The sequence below is a fragment of the Acinonyx jubatus genome, chromosome D3 (genome assembly GCF_027475565.1).
Source record: "Acinonyx jubatus isolate Ajub_Pintada_27869175 chromosome D3, VMU_Ajub_asm_v1.0, whole genome shotgun sequence".
NCBI lineage: Eukaryota > Metazoa > Chordata > Mammalia > Carnivora > Felidae > Acinonyx > Acinonyx jubatus.
Genome location: NC_069392.1, coordinates 36187414 through 36211369, shown reverse-complemented (window position 1 = coordinate 36211369; position 23956 = coordinate 36187414). Strand labels below are relative to the sequence as shown.

Genomic DNA, 23956 nt, shown 5'->3' with positions numbered 1-23956 from the left:
TACTAGAAAATTTTATTCCCTTTTTGGTATCTTTCTCTAACAAAGTTACTAACTAGGTGGATTTTTAGTACAGAATGGTATGTGTGACAGCTACATTCAGTTTTGAAAGTTGATGTTTTGCATTCTTCATTTTCTCACTTAGAATAATTAAATATTTCAACTGGGATTTAATTAATTCAACAAATATATGTACCTGCTTCTCACAGGCATTGCAAAATGTTGGTGTTAGAGTTATAAACAAAGGCAGAAATGCCCTGCTCTAATGGAGTTTATAACCTAGGAGGAAAAAAATAACTAATGAAATGATATAACTAGATGTCTGTTGGGAGAAAAGTTATCTGAAGAAAAAGACACACAGCAGGATTAGGATGGGTAACAGTGGGCCCAACTGATTGAAGGATTCAGGAAAAAAAGACTTCATTGAGAAAGAAATATATAAATTGAGATCTAAAAGATTGAATGGACAATTACTAGGAGTCCAAATAGAAGGGTTGGCATGTCCAAAGGCCTTGTAACAAAATATATAATGGGGCTTTTTGGGGCTTTTGAGGAACCAAACATAGACAAGTACTGTCAGTGAGGGGAGAATGAAGAGAGCATGGTACACGCTGTGGCCGGAAAGGTCAACAGCTTCATGTCCTGTGGGCCGTGTGAAGGATTTTATTTTATTTATTTTGCTTATTTTTTTATTTTTTTAAAGGTAGGCTTCACTCCCTGTGCGGAGCCCTGCGCAGGGCTTGAACTCACAACCCTGAGATCAAGACAGGAGCTGAGATTAAGTGTCGGATGCTTAACTGACTGAGCCACCCTGGCGGCCCAAGCATTTTATTCTTAATCCCAAGAGCAAGGAAGAACTGTGACCTTTCAGGAAAGGGCTTCTATTTGCATTTGGAAAGGTCTGATTTAGTTACAATATGGATCATGGATTGGAGGGGTGAATCAAGAATGGGAAGAAAAACTGGGAGGCAACTGCAGTAGTTCAGGTGAGAGATGATGGTAGTTTGGGCCAAGGTCAGAGCAGAAGACAAATAAAAGTGGAAATTTTTGAGAAATAATAAGGAATTAATATCAAAAGGACTTGATTATAGGAATGCCTGGGTGGCTCATTTGGTTGAGCATCCGACTTTGGCTCGGGTCAAGGTTTGTGAGTTCAAGCCCCATATTGGGCTCTCTGTGCTCAGAGCAGAACCCACTCTGTCCCCCTCCTCCCTCTGCCCTTCCCCTGCTTGCGCTTTCTCTCTCAAAAATAAATAAATATTAAAAAAAAGGACTTGGTGATATATTGGATTTGTGTGTAAAGGAGGGAGATGTCAACAACATGTCCTAGGTTAGTTACTTTGCTAAATTAGATGGACGGTGGGTTTCACTTACTGAAATGTGGAATACTGAAAGAGGCCTAGAGTTGGGAACGAAGAATAGGTGTTCAGGTTTGAACTTGTTGAGTGTGGTGTGCGACTGATAGAGTCAAGTAACTGTTGAGTAGGTAGTTGAATAGATAGATGTAGCTGAAATTCAAAGGAGTATTCTATGTGAAAGTTATACATTTGGTAACTGGAGGAATGAGCACAGGATTGTGATTCCATAACTCAGCAATGTTACAGGAGTAATATTGATTTCGAAGACATTTCTTTCCTGTGGAAAATATATGTTCTGCAGATTCTGTAGTCTGAGTCCAAGGATTTAGATCATCTTCACCCCAGTGCCTGTTAATTCTAACTCCTTCCATCTATTCTTTCATTACTGCTTACAGAGTTGGAGGGGAAAAAATCCAAATTCTAAAACTTTCATATTGAACTATATTTGTAAATTTTGTCTTAAAAAAATGAAAATCTTATCTGTGGCCTAAGTAAAAGACAATTTCCAAGTCATAACTGACTAATTTAAAATGTTTATTATTTTGGATCAGAGCTGCTAAGTTTATGTTTACCTTTGCATTTTCTGTTAAAGGGATAACTTATAAAGCAAATGAATAAACATACACACACACACACACACACCACACACACACACACACACACACACACACACACACACACACACAAAATAACCAAAAAAAAAAAAATTGCCTCGCTGAGAAGTTCCTATAAAGTGCATTTAGAAGGCTTTGTTTATGTGATACAATAATGTGAGCAGGGTCCAAGCCTCTTAGACTGATGATTTGACAGGCTATTTGCAAATCAATTTGATCTGCTCTTTAAACAAATCTCATTCAGGTAATGCCTGTTTAGCATAGTTCCCGGAAATGTATCTGTAGTGGATTTTCTGTTCCATGATGTTGTTATTCTTAATTTTTTTTATTTCTGCACATGTAATTTTCAATATCAGTTAACCCTCATTATGATGAATTTTAAACTTTTTAATTGACTTCTGAAAAAAAGGAAAGATTACTTACCTAATGTTCAGACTATGTAGAAAAGAGAATGAGTATCTATTGAATTCATGCTCTGTTCCAGATTCTTTGCCATCTATCATGAATAAATTGATACAACAATCATCATAGCCACCTAGTACATCTTGTTACCTCCATTTTGCCAACAAAACAGAAGCCTAGAGATATCTAAAAACTTTCCAAAGCTGTTTGCCTAGTAAATGGTGTCATTGGGATTTGAACCAGCATTTGAGTGATTGAAAAACCTTTTCCTACCCCACTAAGCCATTCTTATTCTATTATGGTTTTAGTTTAAGTATTCATATTTTATCATTGTTTGAAATTGGAAGTCCAGATATGGCTTAGATTTAACTTTCTGGCAAGGAAAATTACCTTACTAAATAGGCCAATTAACCTTACTCTCTCAGAAAATACTTTAAAATTTGACTTACTTAAAAAATATCATACAGACTTTTCATTAATTCCTGTAGGCCTTTCCCACAATTACCCTGGAAAAAAGGATGGTGTTTTTTTTTTAATTGAGGTATAGTCGACATATAACATTAGTTTCAGGTGTACAACATAATAATTCGATATCTGTATACATTGCAGAGTGATCACCACAATAAGTCTTGTTTATATCCATCACCATAGTTACAGAATTTTTTTTCTTACAATGACAATGTTTAAGATCTGTCTTAGCAACTTTCAAATATGCAGTACAGTATTATTAACTATTATTGTCACCATGCTGTACATGACATCCTCATGACTTATTTATTTTATAACTGGGAGTTTGTACCTTTTGCTCCCTTCACTCATTTCACCTACCTCTGTATCTGTGAGCTTGCGTGTGTGTGTGTGTGTGTGTGTGTGTGTGTGTGTGTGTGTGTGTTGTGTGTGTTTTAAAGATTTCACATAGAAGTGGTATCATATGGTGTTTGTCTTTGTCTGATTTATTTCACCTAACTTGCCCTCAGGGTCCAAGATTGGTCTTAATATAGTGTTTACTATTTATTCACTGACATGCACAGGCCTATAGATATACATGCCATCTAATTAAATGGAGAATGTTCTGACCTTTCCTTGGTAATGTTATTTGACAGAAGGAGAACTCGAAGCAGAGTGGTTGCAAGATGTGGGTTTATCAACCTTGATCTCGGGTAATGAAGAGGAGGATGGCAAAGCCTTGCTCTCTACGCTGACTCGAACCCAAGCAGCTGCAGTGAAAAAGAGATACAATACTTACACTCAAACCATGAGAAAAAAGAACAAGCAATCTGTTAGGGATGTCAGAGACATCTTTGGAGTCAGCGAGTCTCCTGTAAGTAATGAACTTGGCTCAAAAGTTTTGCTTTGATTTAGGGGCGATGGGGAGAACGTGAAAAAAATATTAGAAAAAGTTGGCCATTCTCTTTTAGAGAAAACTAAAGCAGACAGAAGAGTGCAAATTTTACAACTTTGAAACTTAAGCGATCATTCCTTCTCCTACAGCAGCCTCCCTCAACACTTTTTTATTCCTTCTTGGTTGAGTTGGAGAATATCTTACTTGGTAATGGAGCAAATCTTTATAGATGGGATACACAGAGCCTTTACTTAAATCTAACACTGAATGGAAATTCTGTGGACGGGCAAAGGAGCCCCAGAGAAGTGGGCCCAAAGTATTCTAAGCAAGTTCGGGTAGTTAATTTTAAATGGAGGTTGGAGTGGGAGAGTGAGTAGGATAGCCTGTATGTTCAAATTAAAATGGTAAAAAGTGAAAGATGCCAACATTAATTAAGTGGGCAAGAGAGTGATTCAAAAAACCATAAGGGAAGCATCACATGTTTTCTGAGAAATGGCTAGTTGAAATTCCAGCTTACTCTTAGCAATTCCATGGCCACAAATTTTACTTCTGATGGTGTTAGTCATGTTCTCCTATTGCTAGGACGGTTTTGCTGCTAGCTCTGCCTTACCACTCATTTATTTATTCACTCATTGCATCACTGAAATCAATAACTGCATTATTGATGCAACAAATACTTACTGGATACATTCTCTGTGCAAGATCCTATATTAGGCTCTATGCAAATAGGATTCTCAAATTTGGGGGATAATTAGTCTGTAGAAAAAAGAAACTGGATATTCTTCTGCAGTTACAGAGAGTTGCCTGGGGCAAGTTAGTTAATCACTCTCATTTACATTTCTTATCTGTTTAACTGTAATATCAATAATGACATAAATTAAAACTTCAAGGATATTTGGGTAGGAGGCTTGGTTGAAGGCACCCTCCACTTTGAGTTACTTTAGGTTTTCTGTAAGTCCAGTCTTCTCTTAGATACATTCACTGTATCTAACTACACTGGGTAGTTGCCAGGGTAGCTCACATTTCCAGGTTAACCTTTGTGTTTGTGTTAATAATGCCCTAGAATAGCAGTGTCCTTGAGAACTTTCTAGTGATGGAAATAAATGATCTAATTCTGTGCTGTCCAATATGGGTAGCTAGAGTGTGTCCAATGTGTAGCTAGTGTAAGGAACTGAAATTTTAATTTTGTTTAATCTTAATTAATTTAAATCTAAATCATCACATATGGCTTGCAGCTAATGTACTGAGCAGTACAGTTCTAGAATCTTCTGTTGTACATAATTATATACCTGAGGCAGTGCATTTTGAGTTCTGTGCTGATCGAACTTTCAATCTAGCTGAAACCTGTACCTTTTTGGAAGTGAGATTTTCTGTTGCTGTAGTTGAGTCAAGGTAACACCCACAACTTGAAGCAAGGGCTTCAGCCATGTGAGTCCTGGCCAAGGTGCCTATGAAAGAAAAGGTTTACCCTGCTGGTTTAAATTCCCTAAGGCATTTCACATGTATGTCCCAGATCGTCTTCAGAGAATCCTAACAACTTGACCTACATGCTTCCTTTCTTATTTCTGTTTCCAACTACTTCAGGCTAAGATTTTTGCTCTTCCCTAGCAAATTGCAAAACAGTTAACTAACTATAGCTTCTCCGAATCCTGCAGGTACTGAAGAAAGTGCATTCAGTGTGTCTTTAGGTTTCCAAAAACTTAGGACTCCTAGATGCATAGAAACAGTGGTCTTCCCACAGACCCTAAAGGGAAGTATAAAGTGGACACTTACTCATTGGGGCTTTAAGTACAAAAAGAAACGAAAGATCTGTTACTTCTCCATAACATGCAGGTGCAGGAAACCGGTGTTTAACTCCAGCAAAGACAGAGAAAGGACCATATTTGTGGTAAATAAAGGGAATGCTCCCCCGGGGCTCTTCCCCCTGCCCACCTTCCTCTTCTCCCTTCCAGTCTTGCTGCTGAAGCCCCAGTTCTGAAGTGAATAGAGAATGGGTGTGCAACAGGGAGAGTGGTTGAAAAGAAATCCATACATTCTAGGGAGCAGAGGTCTTTGTGCTGTCCATAGAAGCACAGCACCTGGAAGTCAGTGAAAGCCTGGCATTACAAAATTCAGATTGTTCTTCATAAAAAATACATAAATCTAGCGTTTTAAAAAAATATGGTAAGTTTACAGGTCTATCAGGCCTAATAAACATCTTCACAGACTTTCTTCCTAAAAAAAAAAAAAAAATCAGCATCTGCTTCTGCAAGTAGACTTGGAAGTTTCTTAGAAAAGTACCTAAACTTTAAAAATTTCCTATCTGAATTTGACAGCATAAATACCAATTCATCCCTCCCTCCTTCTCTTGCCCAAAGTATCTGTCAGCCCTGGTCTGTCTCTCTCAATGTCTCCCCCTCCTTCCCCTGTCTCTATAGGCCTCTCTCTCTCTCTCTGTCTCCCCCCCCCCCCCACCACATATCCTCTCCTACGCTGTTTCTTTCTTTGTCATCATTTACGTACATTAATAGAAAATCACCTAAAGTTTCCATTTCATTTTCTTAACGAAGATTTAACATCATAAGTGTCATAAGGTAATTTTGCATTAATCTTAGGCATGTGATCTGACCCCGTGTACTTACCTAGTGATGATATAAATTCAGTAATTTAAAAGATAGATATGTAGATTACACTCCTCTTTTCTTAATGTATTTTGCACACTGAATCCCATGCTGAGAATAATTTGCCTCCAGAATTTTGGAGCTACTCGTTCATTATCTTCTCTCGTGTACTGTTGGTCTATGGGAAGCACAGTGTCTCCACCAATGAGGAATGAGTTCCTTTATATACAAATGTGGAAGTTTTTTGAACTTTATGTTTATTGTCGGAACCTTGCAATTTCACCAGTTTTACCTTTTGAAAACATTCATCCTAGTCACCGCTAAAAGAGCTCTTTCAATATAAGAGCTCATTCATTCTTCAGGTTCTGCATATTGCCTTCTAACATTTAAAACCAGTATTTATTCCCTTCCTTTTGTCACTTATCTCCTTCTGGAACTCCCGTTAGATGATTGTTGCATTGTTTGGATTGAACCTCAGTATCTCTTAAATATTCTCTTGTTATTCCGGGCTTGGTTTGTGTGTATCTGTGGCTGTCCTTTCCACTTCATTTTTTTATATCCGTAACTTACTGTAATACCATAATACCATCGTATATTCATGGTGGTATCAATACTTCTGCCTTTCATTAATTAAAAAAAAATTAACAGCCGTATTGTTAATTTGCTGAGGCATCTCCTTTCCCCTGACTTCCTCTTTATTTTAGTGATCTGTTCTTGTTTCTTGGCTGCAATAGCCCTAAACCTTAAATTCCAAGGTGGTCTTCTTTTCCTTGAATTACTGTTTTCTTCAGGGTCATCTGCTTACTTTTGGCATCATTACATTACTATTGTTCAGTTGATTTTGGATATTTGGGTGTTAATTCCTATTAATGCAGGGCTAGGTTGATTGATTGATTGATTGATTGATGAGTATAGGTAATGACTGTATATTTCCTATGCAGTTACGTAGACTTATTTTCTCCCTAAAACTCTCCTAGTGGATAACAGTCTGGACCTGTGTGAGTGGTGAAATGTGTCAGTCAGCTGTCACACTTCACTTTAAAGACACACAAATATAGTATCAATGCAAAAGTAATGATAATCTTAAAGAATTACATTTTTTTTTTTTTTTTTTTTTTTTTTTTTTTTTTTTGCTTTTCAGGCAAGCTTAACTTGCCTTTTTATACTCCTGTGTTCTTTCAGAAGGCCCCAATGAAGGGCAATTTAACTTTCTGTCCAGGACCACTATACCAGGACACACCACCCCCCCCGACCCCGCCCCGCCAAAGCAAGTGGTCATGTTGTCAACAAGAGGACACTTGTTGGGTTTTATCCTGGAATCCCATTTAGCTGCTGCCCGCTGTTCAGTGTTAGAGGGAGGGAAGCTCTCCTGGCTGCTTTGTTCAGAAAAACATTCTTCGGTCACTTTGGCCATTGGCCTCTGAATTGGGGATGCCTTACTGCTCTCTTTATTCTCAATGTTGTTTATGTGTTTTTTTTCTAGATGAGCGTTTATCTTCTATGTTTTTCTCTTGTAACTTTTTTCAGGCCGAGGTTTCCCTCTACCCTTATCAAGCCATTCTTGCTTACTTTTTATCTTCCAGGAACATCCAACAATTTCTGTTCTGCTAATGGAAATGTTTAGTGGTTTCTAGATCTCCTCTTTGAAAAAGGTATCTCTTTTGACACTTTGAGTGATTTGTGGGGGGAGGAGAAAGCAGTATGTTCATTTTGCTATCTTGACCCAGTTCTGTGCTGATTCTTCAGTAATATTTGTTCCTTCCAAAAAATGTGTTTTTCCTTATTATAAAAATAGTACATAATCTTTACTGGAAACTTAGGAAATATGAACAAGCAAGGTGAAAAATGACTATTTCTATGGGCCCAAATAAAATTTTATGATTTAATTAAATATCCAATAAATAAAGTTTTCAGTGGAATTCTAACTGTAAAGGAATAAAATATTTAACCCCTGTGTTAGTAGAGCTATTATGCACTAAATCACAAATACTAAATCAGCCTCTGGATGTATGTGACAGGATCTGCAGTACTGTTCATCATGAGCAGAATTCTGGGACCCAAATACATTTGTTTCTAATATTTAGAAGATGTGAATCAAACGTTCCTTTCAGTAACACATTTAATTGAGTAAAATAGTCAGCCTAATTTATTTCCAATTTCATAATTGATAAACAACTAGTCAGAGGTGGGACTGACATAATTGTGTAAATATCATCATGCACCCTGTTTTTAAAAACTTGATTATATCACCTGTATATACATTTTACTACATGTAACAGAAAACCCAAGAAATCATGAGTTGTACAAATACAGGTGTATTTTTCTCTCTTTAAGAAGGTAAGGTAGGTGTTCCTTTGCAGTAGCATGGATCCATCTTCCTCCTGTCTTCCTATTTTGTCATTCATATGCAACCTTCATCCTTCTGCTTACAAGTTGGCCGGGCTACTTCTAGCACTATATCCATGGTCCTGGAACTTATACCATCTTACTATGTCTCCCCAACCTTAGTGTCCTGGAAATCTTGCTCTGTAGAATTCCAATTACCTTTCATTGCCCGGAAATGTTTTATGATCATCCTTAGCTTCAAAAGAGCCTAAGAAATTGACCTTTTTTAGTTGGACACAAAAGTCCCTGAAAAAGAAAAAAAAAATCAGGATCCTGTTAAGGAAGGCAGGTGACTGGATTTGGAGTAAACAGCTGACAATATACTCCACAGAGACCAGAGTGTCTGTCATTGTGCCCCGAATGTAGTGGGCTGTCAGTGTTGGCTGATGGATGGCTACATGCGGTGATCAGTGCACAGCAGGCAAATCTATGGATGTCCCCACACGTCTGTGTGAATGGACACATGTCATGCAGAGCTCATGACTGAATGCACAATGACACTGGGGAGAAGATACCTGAATAAAAATGCACTTTCATTTTTCTCAATAGCCAGATGATTTTTGTTGTATCCCAGCTCCTCTTTTGGAAATGATCCTGGATGAAGAAGTGATATCAGCAATTCCCTGCAGAAATGGTCAACTGGTAAGATAAAGCAAGGGGACTTGAAAGTAAGGAGGTTAGAAAAAGTAATTATTTCAAGGCAGTCAGGAGAACTTGAGCAAAATGCCTACTTGCCTTGTCACAAAGAAGGAAACAAAGACTCTTAAATTCAGGAATGAATAATTAAATAGTTAAATCCACAAATAACTCCGTGGCCTGTCTGCACCTCAAGTAACAAAACCACAGCTGCAGTTCCAGCCCCAGCCAGAAGTCAAAATGTCAGCGGGGTCATCAGCTAAACTTTGGTTCTTTTTGCTGAACACGTAGTGGAAGACCTTCTGCTACTCTCCATGTATCTGTCAATATTAATTTAGTTCTCTACATATGAAATACTTGACGTTTCAGTTATTTTCTACAGGTAGATATTTTGTTGGGGGACAGCGCCGTAACATCTTCAATGTGTAACAGGAGGTGGGGAAAGTGCACTATCTAGCACAGGAGGTAAACACCTTTCATTGGAGCCCACCTTGTCTATCTTAGTACAGAGTTTCAAAAAGGGCTAACCTGAGCTCATCACTGCCAATGAAGTGATCTCAGTGGAAGGCCTGTGCCATCATCTGTACCATTTGGCCTAAGGCCTAGGTCATCTTACTGAAGTGAGATGCCCAGCATAGGAGATGTAGAAAGACATGGAGTTATTGACATCTGCCTCCACTTGGACTCATGGCAGCAGAAATTTATGGTGAGAGACTTTCCTCTGGTATGACTCATGTTTCCTTCTCTTTAGCTCTACTTTTTTTTTTCCTTCCTAGTAGAGGAAGAGGGATTCTTTTGCTGTTTTAAGAATGACCCTTGTACCATTTTTGATCTGATGAATAATGATGCTGATGATGATCTTTAGTTTCTGTACAGTTTATTTTCATTTTATACATACTTTATGTAGGACATTCTGTCTGGATCTCAAAAAATTGTCCTAATACAGGCTAGCCCTTTGTCGCTTGCAAATGCTGCTTAAGGGTTTGGATGTGGCCCAATGTTCTGGCTGCTCCTCTGTTGCCTGAGGGTAGGTCAAGTTCTGGAGGAGGAATGTGGTTAGCTGGAGCTGGGAGCAATCCCATTTTGTAGATTTTGTCTCTAATTGTTTTTCCCTCCAATTTCATTATATTTCTCATAGAAGTGTTAACTCCGTTTAGTCAGAAGTCTTTACTTTTTCTGTTGAGCTGGCAGCAAGTGTCCTCAGGTTTTAGACTGTTCCTGAATTACAGGGAGTTTTACATACCTTACTTCCAACCAGGACACTTGATCTGAGTTGTGATTCCTCTCTGTCTGCCCCTGACTCCTCAGACCACCAGAGGAGGGGCATGTAGAATAGACACTAGTGTTTTCAAATGATGGATTTCTATGAGGTTTCACCCTAGCTGACTCTATCTTCTCTTTTAATCGCCTCCTCTTTACCCTGTAGGTAAGGGAGGGATTCCCACCCTAGGGTTATAGGGGTGGCTTGACACCTGACAATGGACAGAGAAGGTCAACAGCAATTTATTGTCACATGTTCTCACAGCTTGGGTTAGGAGGACACCAGACACCACACAGAGCTACATGTGGGGTGCACTTGGGAACAGAGTGAATAACCAAGGGTTGTAGCAAGCAGGCTGTATAGTATCAAGAGAGCACGGCTCCCCTTAGTTCCCATGGGAGGATGTGATTGGCTTGTTTGAATAATTCCACAGGCTGATGGGGAACTGAAAGCCACTACTGAAGGATAAGCAGGAATTGTGTCTGGCCTCCTGGATAAGGAGCATTGTTCTGCTAGGGGACCTTATATAAGGGAGCAGAGTGGGACGGAGGCTTGTAGTTACACCATTTATGGCCCTTCTGCTTTTACCAGGTGTCAAGGCAGCATGTAAGAGAGGCTTATTTGAAGTCTTACTTGCCACACTTAACACACCATCCTAACCATGGACTCCCGTGATTGTCTAGGCTTATTTTGTTTCTTTTCCCTTTTTTCACTATTTTTTTTATTTCAATTCCTGGAAGGTCTTATCACCTTTTAAAGGTGAATCAAGGGGCAACTGTGGTGCCGAACAATCGAAGAAATCTAGCAGTAAGACGGAAGAGGACATTAAAGTTTTATTCTAGGCCCTGCTCTGAACTACTGAGCAGTTTATAGAATGAGAAAGGGAGTACCATTCTTTCTCCCAGGAGGATGGTGAGGGCTAACATAGCAGAATGACTACAGAGAACAGTAAAAATATTAATTCGCATAATCATACGTATTACAAACTGTTACAGCTTCTTAGCAGATTGTACCTTTTATCCTTGGAGCGAATCTGGCAAGAAATCTCTCTGGATACTAAATTTTCATACCTAAAAACTTAAACCCTACATTGAGGAGGGAACCTGTTGGAATGGGCACTGGGTGTTATATGGAAACCAATTTGACAATAAGTTATATTCACTATAAAATAAATAAATAAATAAATAAACAAACAAACAAACATTAAAAAAAGAATTTAAAAAAATAAAAACTTAAATCCTAAATTGGTGAGTATCAAAGTGCTAGGCCCTAAATTAATTTTTCAGAAATTTTTAAATATTAATGTTTGCTTTTTCATATAGTGCTAATGTTGAGAAGTTTGATTTCTCTCTACATCTTATTTTGTATCCTTTCATTTTTGCATTTCTGGAAGCCTTTTGCATTTATCTTTTTTTTGATGTTTTGTTTTTATTTTTGAGAGAGAGCATGTACATGTATGCGCGCAAGCGGGGGAGGGGCAGAGAAGAAGGGGGACAGAGGATCTGTGCGGACAGCAGAGAACACTTTGCGGGGCTCAGACTCATGAATCCTGAGATCATGGCCTGTCAACTGATTGAGCCACCCAGGTGCCCCTTAAATTTATCTTTAGTGTTAGAAACCTGAACTGCCATAAGGATATGAAATCTTTTTTTTTTCATCATGATCAGCGCTCAGCTTTTTGTTTCTGAAAAACATTACTTTTCTTTCAGTTATGACCATTCTCTTCCCAGAATTTCTTTAATTATTTCATCATTTCCATTTTCTCTACTCTTCCTTTTATTGCCTCTATATTAAACTTCTATATTTCTTAAATTGTTATATTTCCTTGTCTTTTTTTTCTGTTTGTTCTGTATGCTAGTAGATTTTGTCTATGTCATTTTGTAAATCCCTGATTCTCCTTTTAGCCATGAGTGGTTATAATTTAGCCTCTATTGATTTTTTAATTCAGTAGTCATACTGCTAATTGACAAGAACTCCTTTTTCACTCACTTCCCTTTATTTTTATAGTTACTCCTGACTTATGGTTGCAATATTTTCTCAAATATTTCTGAAATTAATTCATTTTAAGCCTTTTCCCTTTTCTCAGTTCTTTTTCACAGAATGTTTGTCATGGTACCTTTTTAGAATTTTTTTTTTTTTCTCCACGAGTGACTTTTTCCTAACATTGATTTTCTCCGGTGCCTGATGGTTCTTAGTGATTGACTTATATTTATTAATGGACTAGATTGACTAATTAATTACTTAAGATATGTCATTGCTGTATGATTTCTCTGCCATGATATAGATATTTTCCCAAAGGACTCTTTATCGAATAAGAAGGTTGATTTTGGGTACTGTGTAAGTGAGTAAGGTATGTGAATGTTGTGTGAATGGAAGTTAGTTTCACTGTATATATGGGTGAGTATGCATGCTCATGTGTGCACGCGCGCGCGCACACACACACACACACACACACACACACGCAAGCATACACCAAAGGGAGAAGTGGTAAATGATTTCATTTCTTGCTATCCAAGACAAAACTGATGTTTTCCCATTATTCTCCCTTCCATGTCTTTCATGGCGGCCCAGAGTAACCTGATACTGAGGTCTGTTTTAGTTCTGATCTCGGACTACTACCCATGGCAGGTGGTTCACTGGACCCAGAGTGCTTTTAGCTGCTGCCTGCTGTTCAATGTAAAGGGAGCTTTTGGGAGGTCTGTCTGGCCTCTCCATTGACAAAACATTTTACAATAAATTATTGCAGCTGTTCCGCTAGGGCCCCATCCTACCCTTTCTAATTTTCACACTGAGGTTACTTGATTGTCTGTTTGCTTTTTGTAGATTTATCTTTTCCTTGCCAGCAGTGTTGTTTTATGCTGTTCTTAGGCTAAAATCTGTGCAATTATGAAATACGTTATTTATGTTTTATTCCCCAGGAATTTCTAACAATTTCTCACCTGTTATTAGTACACCTTGTTGGTTTCCAGTGCCATTTGGAGCTGGTCTTACAATCCCGTTCTCTAATTCTGAGTGATTGGGAGTAGTGTGCCCTCAGTCCTCTGTCCTGACCTGGCTTCTTGTATTGCCTCATTAGCATTGTTTTCACTTCAAAACAGATGTATGTTTTTCTTATGAATATAATGTGTACACTTTGGGGGAAAATTAGAAAATATGGAAAAGCAAGATGAAAAATAACAGTTTCTGAAGTTTCATGTAGAAGTTTATGATTTCACTATTATCCAGTGTGTTTAATTTGGCACAATGTTGCTTCAATCATAGAATAGAATAATTGCATCTTATTTGGGGGGATGCCATTATGTCACAAGTGCTGCTAAAAATCTTAGAGCATATGCACAAAGCCTATAATGCCATCGATCACAATTGGAATAGTCTCCAAATATACTTGCTGCATAATGAAAATCAGAGCTTTTACAATATTCAGTGAATGGAAATGAAATGTTTGGTTCAGTCACGTGTATTTGTGAGACCATCAATCTACTGTATTTTCAGTTTCTTAATTGAAAAAAAAACTGACTACTTTTGCTGATTTATAAGTCATTACCAAAAGTCATAAAATCTGATTTTAAAGTAGCATAGTTTTATCAGTAAGCTACATGACTTAGACAATTAGAGATTATTGTCCTTATAAAATAAGAAGTCTGAGGCTGGTGTGGCTGGTATCCCTAGCCTGAATCTACCGACTTTTTCATCTTTTCCATTCTGCTCCACGCAGCATGTGGGCTTATATTTAATGCTTATAGGCTTATATTTAATGCCTGGGCATCACAGGCATCATGTCCATGTTCTGGAAGAAGCATCAGCCAGCAGATTCTATCCACTTAAACAAGAAAATACTAGCCTTCCTGGATGCTCTACCAAGTAGGATTTTACTTTTATCTCATTGGTCATAACCATCACATGATCACACTTTAGTCTTTTTAGTTTAGATGTAGCATCTTGGAACAGATCATGATATTCGTAAGTTAAGAAGGAAATAAAAGTGGATTTTGGCAGGTAATTAATTAACAGTGTCTGCTCTTGAGACCAACTTCTGCTATAGTACACAGTATTTATGAGGATCAGTATAATTGTGGATGAATTGGCAAATGCCCTTGACATTGCACAGGTCAGTCATTAACTCTGTATAATCACCACATGGCTATCCATTTATAGAGTTTGTGTAATGAATAATTGAATAAACAGTCATGTTGGGACAGATATGCCTGAATAAAAATGGCTTTTGTTTCTCTTATTAGCCAGGTGATACCTGTGACAATCATACTGCTCAGTTGGATGGTCCCCAGGAGGAAAAAGAGCTGCCAGGAGTTATGAAAACAAGTGATTCCTTGGTAAGTTATAGCAGGAAAGTTGGGAATAGGGATGAATGAAGAGGCCATTTTTTTTCCCCAAGACAATCAGGCAAAACTTCAAAACAGTGCACCATAATTAAGATGACTGGACAGCCACAGCTGTCAACATACCTATCTACCTTTAATCAATTTATAGGAAAACATTCAGCAGTAAACAAACCCAAGTTTAATAGTTAAGCTCACAAATAATTGCATGTTCTATAAAAACAGATAAATACCCAGAAAACCAATGATGGTAGGCCGTTTCTGGGGCGGATTTAGTTTCTTTGTTTTTTCTTTTATTTAAAAAAATTCTCATAAGTGCTAGTTCCATCAGGTCATAGGTCCATCTGTTGGAGGAGAAGCAGGTGTCCTCAGGTTTTCTATTGTTTTCCCAGTGCAGGGTGAATACCAGTCACCTTTCTTCTGACCATACATGTAATCCCAGGTATCCAGTGCCTTTTTCCCTTCTCCCTCTCCCTACTTTTACCCATCCCCACTTCTTCTCCCAGCTGACCCAGAGGAGGGAAAAGTCAGGCAAGCCTCACAAGAAGGGTCAAGCTTATATCCATTTACAACCAGGAAAGTTTACTTTATTCACGGTTCAGCCCAGAGCCTTTTGTCACATGTTTCTATGTACACTCCTTCAAGCAGTCTTTTCTCTCCTTTGGTGGAGGTTGTGTAGTGTTTTCTTTTTGGTTTTTCCATGCTCAAGTTCCCTGTCCTGGCTTCCTCCCAGATTAGCAAAAGGCAGAATGGGGAATCCCAGTAGGTTCCCTTCTCCCTGCTGAGATGGTGCAGGGGAGTCTTTGTTTGAATGTGCATGTATTGAGCTCACCTGTGGTTACTCACACCTTTGGTTGTCCTCTCTCCTAATTTGGACATGATGGTAGTTGTCTTTTTCAAAATTTTCTCCATTTTCTTTCTTCATTAGTGCAGTTTTGATGGAGAGGGAGTTGGACTGTAGAAAGGAATTTGTATTATTCCTGGAACATCTCTGTCCAATCACCCCTCATATGAATGTTGCTGGGAATCTTTTTTCCTATTTTTTAGTTATGTTTTGTTCACTCTATTAGGTTTTAGGAAAGAGAGTTTGGATCATCTGACTTAACTTTCCCATTTAATCCCAGAATATAACCCCGGTTGTTTGCAGAAATAACACAAGATTTCTTTTGATATTAAAAATTATCCCCAGTCTGCTCCCTGCTGGTATTTGACCTTTGATTCCCTTAACTTAACTACACAAATCCTTTACTTTTGAAAACAAATCAACTTTCTCTCACAAGAACATACCCCGAGCTTTCCATTGGTAAAGGTTTGTTTGGTCTTTTCTCACCTTTTAACATGGGAAAAAGATTTGAACAGATGCTTCACCAAAGAAAATATGGGGATGGCAAATTAACCTCATGAAAGGTGCTCAGTATCACTGGTGATTATGGAAATGCAAATACAGCCACAGAGAGGTGTCTCTACATAACCTGCCCAACGCAGGACTGACCCTCTCATCTGCTGCTGCCCTGCTGGTGGTAGTGTAAAATGGTCCATCCACTTTGGAAAATAATTTGGCAACTTCTTTTTTTTTTAAATATTAAAAAAAACTTACTTTGATGTTTATTCATTTTTGAGAGAGAGAGAGAGAGAGAGCGCGCGAGCACGAGCCGGAGAGGAGCAGAGAGAGAGAGGGAGGCACAGAATCCAAAGCAGGCTCCAGGCTCTGAGCTGTCAGCACAGAGCCCCACACGGGGCTCAAACCCATGAACTGGGAGATCATGACCTGAGCTGAAGTCAGAAGCTTAACTGACTGAGCCTCCAGGCACCCCTGGCAACCTTCAACTGTTACGCATATACCTACTTCAAACCCAGCCATTTTACTCATACGTAATATATATTACCACAAAGACTTACTTACAAATGTTTCTCACGTAATAGACCCAAACAGGGAACGACCATTTTTACCTACAGGTGGATGAACAAATTCTCGTATATCCATACGATGGAATATTCCTCAGCAATAAAAAGCAGTGAACTATTAATATGTACAACATGAATGGATCTCAGAATAATTATGCCATGTGAAAAAAGCCAGACCAAAAAGATTCAACTTCTGTAAATCATGGAAAATGCAAACTAACCTATAGTGGGGGAAAGGAGATTGTGATTGCCTGGAGACCTGGGGATGGGTGAGGAAAGGAGGGAAGGAAGGTTTGACAGGGGTATAAGAAAGTTTTTGGTGTGCTCCTTTTGTTTACTGTATTGACTATGGTGATGGTTTCACTGGTCTAAATATTTCTCAAAACGACATCAAAATGCATGCTTTTACTCTTTAAATATTGGCAGTTAATTGTAGGTTATACCTAAATAAACCTTTAAAACAGAGTTCATATAATATATTATGATTTCATTAATATCCAAAGTGTTTATTTTGCAACAAGCTACATTAAGTAAAGAAATAGTCTTTTTATGTATTATATGTGGTGGACCCTTGACTCTGAACTGCAAATGCCACTGAATTTGGGCATTGACAAAAGTCTTACAATTCAGTCTTCCATCAACAAACCTACTCTACAAACCACTCCTTGTATAGATAAAATGTGCAGTCCACATAAATGAATTAGTCATTTGAGGTGTTAGTCTAGTCGAAAAGCAAAGCAGTTCATCTAGTATATTTCCAATGTCTTAAGTGAGTGAAATCAAATGGCTACACTTGGTATTGATTCATAATTTACTGCAAAATACAATCATCATACCATCTGTTTAAAAAATGTCAGTTACATCTGCGTTTGCTTCATGGAAAAGAAAATCTAAAGAACTTTGATTTAAACAAGTGGGAGTTTGTTTTAGTCACAAAACAAGGAACCAATGGTGGGTAGGCCAAGGTTGGTACCACTGTGTACAACGCAATGCCAGCGTTAGTATGAACTTTTAACTTTTTCCTTTTATGCTGCCACTGTAGCGTACGGATTTAATCCAGCAGACTCTGAATACCATGTTGATGTTCCTGATTGGAATATGTGTAAAATGAGTGACCCTTATTAACAGAAGACCTTAGCTGTCAGGGAAAACCTTTATGGCAGAATTCTTCTTATTGCTCATTGAATGTTGCACTCTTATATTATTGTTTTTCTTTTCTTTTCTTATTTTGGTTACCTGAATCTCATTCCTTTATAAGTGGTTTCGTTTGTTTGTTCACTGTGCAAATTTTTTCAACTTTGCCATTTTTAAAAAAAAAAATTTTTTTTTAACGTTTATTTTATTTTTTTGAGACAGAGAGAGACAGAGCATGAACGGGGGAGGAGCAGAGAGAGAGAGAGAGAGGGAGACACAGAATCCGAAGCAGGCTCCAGGCTCTGAGCTGTCAGCACAGAGCCCGATGCAGGGCTCGAACTCACAGACCGTGAGATCATGACCTGAGCTGAAGTCGGGTGCTTAACCGACTGAGCCACCCAGGCGCCCCTGAACTTTGGCATTTTTAATTGATTTTGAATTTACTGCTGGAGTTCTGAACCATCATGAGGATCTGCCCTTTACAGCATTCATTTTGGCCATTGCTCCGCAAGTTCCTTCTATCCAAGGACTTTTTTTTTTTCCCTCCAGTTTCTGCACACTGTCTTCTGTTATGTTTTACATTATTTTCTCCCCATTTTCTGTGTTTCCAGCCTTCTAGAACACACGTTAGATGGTTGTCTCTTTGCTTGAATTTCAGTACCTCCAAAATTTCCTCTCCTGTTAGCCTGTTTGCTTGGATTTCTTCATCTTTATGTTGCAGATTAATAGTTTTTTCTTGGTCATGATGATATTATTGTAGCTTATCTCACTCTTTTTCTGAATTTCAGTAAACATAGTCTTCTTTTTTCCCATTATTGTAGCAGTGGGCTCTTGGTTCAGAGTAGCCATAGCCCCTTAAATCACTCTGAAGAGAAGAATTACATTTGTTTTTTTTAATATATTTTTTAATGTTTATTTTTGAGAGAGAGAGAAAGCATGCTCGTGCAAGAGCGAGTGAGCGGGGGAAGGGCAGAGAGTGAGGGAGACACAGAATCTGAAGCAGGCTCTAGGCTCTGAGCTGTCAGCACAGAGCCTGATGCAGGGCTTGAACCCGCGAGCCGTGAGATCATGACCTGAGCTGAAGTCAGACGCTTAACCAACTGAGCCACCCAGGTACTGCAAAGAATTACATTTTTTTAAGGAATCAAAATATTGTTATGTTTTTTTACTGAAGTAGATTTACAAACAATACATACATGTGTTTTAGGTGTAGAATTCAATTGGTTCTAACATATGTTTTTACCCACATAACCACAAGTTAGTCAAAACAGAGAAAATTTCCATCACCCCAGAAATCTCTTTGGGGCCCTTTCCCTTATCCTCCTGCTCCTCCTGCCCCTCCTCCAGGCAAGCCCTGTGCTGATTTCTAACCCTTAGGTTGATTTTAACTTCCATATAAGTAGAATTATGAATACAATGTACTCTTGTGTCTGTCTTTTTTTCACTCAAAATAATTTTTAGATTCATCCATTTGATGCATGTGTTGGAAGTTGGTCCTTTTATTACTACCAATAATCCATTGCATAAATATACTATTGGTATATCTGTTCATCTGTTGATAGACATTTGGATTGTTTCCAGTTTTGAGCAATTATGCATGTTACCACAATGAACATTCATATCATATAAAGGATGTGTATTCTCATCATTTCTCTTGGGTAAAGATGCAACATAATTTAGATTTTTGGCAGACAACCTACCCACAGGCCATCACCCATAGCTCATAAACTCAGAAAGAAATAATAGGTAAATCAAAAATAACTAAATTCTTTTTTTTTTTTTTATTTGAGGGAGAGAGAGAGAGAGAGACAGAGCATGAGCAGGGGAGGAGAAGAGAGAGGGACACACGGAATCTGAAGCAGTCTCAAGGCTCTGAACTGTCAACACAGAGCCCGACGTGGGGCTTGAACTCGTAAACTGCAAGATCATGACCTGAGCCAAAGTTGGCCACTTAACCAACTGAGTCACCTAGGCGCCCTAACTAAATTCTGTCTTTTAAAAAAAGCGTCTATAGGGAGAATCAACAGCAAAAACTAATTTTTTGTGTGTGTCTCCCAAGTGGAGGATGTCGTCAGCTAAAGCTTGGTCCTTGGGGGTAAGCTCATACAGAAAAACAACAGACTACCATGTAAAAAAATTTTTTTCAGTATTTTCACTATCAACTAAGATATAAATATTTAGGTTTTTTTTTTCCAGTTATTTTTCAAATATAAACCTCTTAAGTGGAGAAATGCCAGCTTTTAGAATGTGTAATAATAAGTGACACAAACAGTGAAGTGCCCAAGTGTGAGAACCATCTGATCAGGAAAGTGCATATCTCCCATTAGGTGGCAGCAAGCGTTTTAGGTTTTAGGTTTTGCGTCCACTGCAGAGAGAGCTTTGTACCAAGACTATGGATCCAGGTTGTTTTTTCCCATCCACTTCCGTAGTCCCTCCCTCATAACACTGTCCTTGAGAATCCTGTCACAGCAAGAGGGTGAGGTGATCCACCCAAGACTCCATCCAAGGAGGCATAGGGTGGAAAGTGTTCCACAAGGCAGAAGGTACCAGCACACTCTCAGGTGGAACTACAAGCCCTGTGGGCTCTCAAAATCCTCTGCAGAATCATAGCACAGGACTTTATTAATTTTTAATCAATTAGGAAATTGCTGTATGTTTCCTTTGCACTTGAGTGGATCAATTTTTCTGAAGGCCAAAATTTTTTTTTTTTAATATATGAAATTTATTGTCAAATTGGTTTCCATACAACACCCAGTGCTCATCCCAAAAGGTGCCCTCCTCAATATCCATCACCCACCCTCTCCTCCCTCCCTCCCACCCCCCATCAACCCTCAGTTTGTTCTCAGTTTTTAACAGTCTCTTATGTTTTGGCTCTCTCCCACTCTAACCTCTTTTTTTTTTTTTTTTCCTTCCCTTCCCCCATGGGTTTCTGTTAAGTTTCTTAGGATCCACATAAGAGTGAAACCATATGGTATCTGTCTTTCTCTGTATGGCTTATTTCACTTAGCATCACACTCTCCAGTTCCATCCACGTTGCTACAAAGGGCCAGATTTCATTCTTTCTCATTGCCACGTAGTGCTCCATTGTGTATATAAACCACAATTTCTTTATCCATTCATCAGTTGATGGACATTTAGGCTCTTTCCATAATTTGGCTATTGTTGAGAGTGCTGCTATAAACATTGGGGTACAAGTGCCCCTCTGCATCAGTACTCCTGTATCCCTTGGGTAAATTCCTAGCAGTGCTATTGCTGGGTCATAGGGTAGGTCTATTTTTGATTTTCTGAGGAACCTCCACACTGCTTTCCAGAGTGGCTGCACCAATTTGCATTCCCACCAACAGTGCAAGAGGGTTCCCGTTTCTCCACATCCTCTCCAGCATCTATAGTCTCCTGATTTGTTCATTTTGGCCACTCTGACTGGCGTGAGGTGATATCTGAGTGTGGTTTTGATTTGTATTTCCCTGAGAAGGAGCGACGTTGAACATCTTTTCATGTGCCTGTTGGCCATCGGATGTCTTCTTTAGAGAAGTGTCTATTCATGATTTCTGCCCATTTCTTCACTGGGTTATTTGTTTTTCGGGTGTGGAGTTTGGTGAGCTCTTTATAGATTTTGGATACTAGCCCTTTGTCCGATATGTCATTTGCAAATATCTTTTCCCATTCCATTGGTTGCCTTTTAGTTTTGTTGGTTGTTTCCTTTGCTGTGCAGAAGCTTTTTATCTTCATAAGGTCCCAGTAATTCACTTTTGCTTTTAATTCCCTTGCCTTTGGGGATGTGTCGAGTAAGAGATTGCTACGGCTGAGGTCAGACAGGTCTTTTCCTGCTTTCTCCTCTAAGGTTTTGATGGTTTCCTGTCTCACATTCAGGTCCTTTATCCATTTTGAGTTTATTTTTGTGAATGGTGTGAGAAAGTGGTCTAGTTTCAACCTTCTGCATGTTGCTGTCCAGTTCTCCCAGCACCATTTGTTAAAGAGACTGTCTTTTTTCCATTGGATGTTCTTTCCTGCTTTGTCAAAGATGAGTTGGCCATACGTTTGTGGGTCTAGTTCTGGGGTTTCTATTCTATTCCATTGGTCTATGTGTCTGTTTTTGTGCCAATACCATGCTGTCTTGATGATGACAGCTTTGTAGTAGAGGCTAAAGTCTGGGATTGTGTTGCCTACTGCTTTGGTCTTCTTCTTCAAAATTACTTTGGCTATTCGGGGCTGAAGGCCAAAATTTTGATTGTGTGTTCTTGTGAGCGAGTGGAGTGTCCTTAGCTTTAAGGTGCATAGAGGAGGCAGGTAGGTTGGTAAACGTTGTCCCCAGATGCGAAGGATGCCAAGGATAAAGGATGAAGGACCTAAGTCACTACTTACAGGCAAAGCTGACTTCATTTCAGTCTCCCCTCCATGACTTTTGTTGTGGCCTCCTGATTTCCTTCTCTCTCAGACCCTTATACTCACAATAGGAACCCACCGCCCAAGGTAGTTAGTTCATTTTATTTGGACTACATTTTGGGAGGGTTTCCTCGGTTATATTTAGGGGCTGTCTACATATTTTAGGAGCTGGTCTGCTTGGCTCCTATTTTGCAAACATTTTTTAACTATGTACCTGGGACTCTTTCCTAGTCTTTGTACAATTCTGTGTTGTTTGTTTTTCTTCTCCCTCTCTGGAAATTTTCTTTCATGCTGCTCAGGGGTAAAGATTTTTATTTTACCAAACTAATTCTATTTTCTTTTCATCTACAAATTTCTATGAGTTGGTCTGCTGTATAATTCTGTACTGGTTCCCAGTGCTATTAAAAATGTCGTCCTTTAAAAAAAATGTCTTCCTTTAAAGAAATTTGTGTTTTCTGCCATTTCAGTGATTGGGGATAGGAAGCGTAGATAATTGTCAGTTCACCATCTTGACTTAAATTTCTTATACTAGTTCTTGTGTTTTATTTGTCCCTTAAAAAAAAAAAGTCCTTTGCTCACCTTGTAAAGTAATGCCTGTCCTCTATAAGAAATTTAGAGGGGCACCTGGGTGGCTCAGTCGGTTAAGCATCCGACTTCGGCTCAGGTCATATCTCGGTTTGTGAGTTCGAGCCCTGCATTGGGCTCTGTGCTGACAGCTCAGAGCCTGGAGCCTGCTTCAGAGTCTGTGTCTCCCCGTCTCTCAGCCCCTCCCATTCTCAAGCTCTCTCTCTCTGTCTCTCAATAATAAATAAGCGTTAAAAAATTACAAAAAAAAAGAAACTTAGAAAATGTGGTCAAGCAAGGTGAGCAACAGTTTTTTAAAAGACAGAATACTGTATGTATTCATAAGTATCAATGCATCATATTTTGCAGTAAGATTCCTTCAGTAAAGAAAAGAATATTTATGTCTTAAATTTTAGTGAAGCCATTGTCTGCTAAAGCAAAAATCTATTTCCAGCTTTATAAACATAACGTGGTGCTGTTGCTGCTGAATTCTCGTCACTGCAGAAGATAATCATAGGGTGTGTTTAAAAAGTAAGATTAGACAGGTTTGTGTTTGGCCATGTGTAATGGAAGTGTTGGAGTTATTTTGCTTCACATGGAGATTTGGAGGTCCAAGTCTGACAGGGCATTCACCTGATACCTTTGCACAAACCCAGGTGGGTTTGATCTTCTGCCCCTGCCATCCTTTGCCGTGGCCATCATGCTTATTCGAGCAAGATACCTGGCAACTGTAGGCTGTCATCTGCGGTGCTGTCATGAGTGTACAGGAGCTGACCAGATTCTTTTTTGGTCAGGAAAGCCTCAGCCATTCCGGAAGCCCTCTTGGTAAAATTACACTTGCATCTCGTGGACCACACTTGTCACGTGATCACTCTTAGCCGCAAAGAATCCTGGAAATGAAGTTCTTTGGTTTAACTCCCTGGAACCACACCAAGACATTGTTAAAGCAAAGGGAGTTTGTGGCGGGCAACAGCAGTGCCTGCTACAGGGGCCAGCGTCTGTCCAGTGTCGGCCAGAGGGCCTCGCATTTAGGCACTC

The 23956-nt window shown here is 38.9% G+C and overlaps 1 protein-coding gene across 10 annotated transcripts in view; it reads left to right on the top strand.

Annotated features, from left to right (window-relative positions):
* ARHGAP28 (Rho GTPase activating protein 28) overlaps positions 1-23956 on the top strand; it is a 240748-nt gene that overhangs the window by 144632 nt on the left and 72160 nt on the right. For 8 of the 10 annotated variants that reach the window (XR_008291487.1, XM_027068532.2, XM_027068528.2 and 5 more), the window contains 3 exons: positions 3475-3692; positions 9248-9340; positions 14834-14926. Coding sequence is in view for 9 of the 10 variants with exons in the window: in XM_027068532.2 (XP_026924333.1) it covers positions 3475-3692; positions 9248-9340; positions 14834-14926 (404 nt within the window). In the remaining variant the exon portion in view is untranslated. The remainder of the gene's footprint in view (positions 1-3474; positions 3693-9247; positions 9341-14833; positions 14927-23956) is intronic. The other 2 variants (XM_027068529.2, XM_015082756.3) reach the window with 1 other exon arrangement.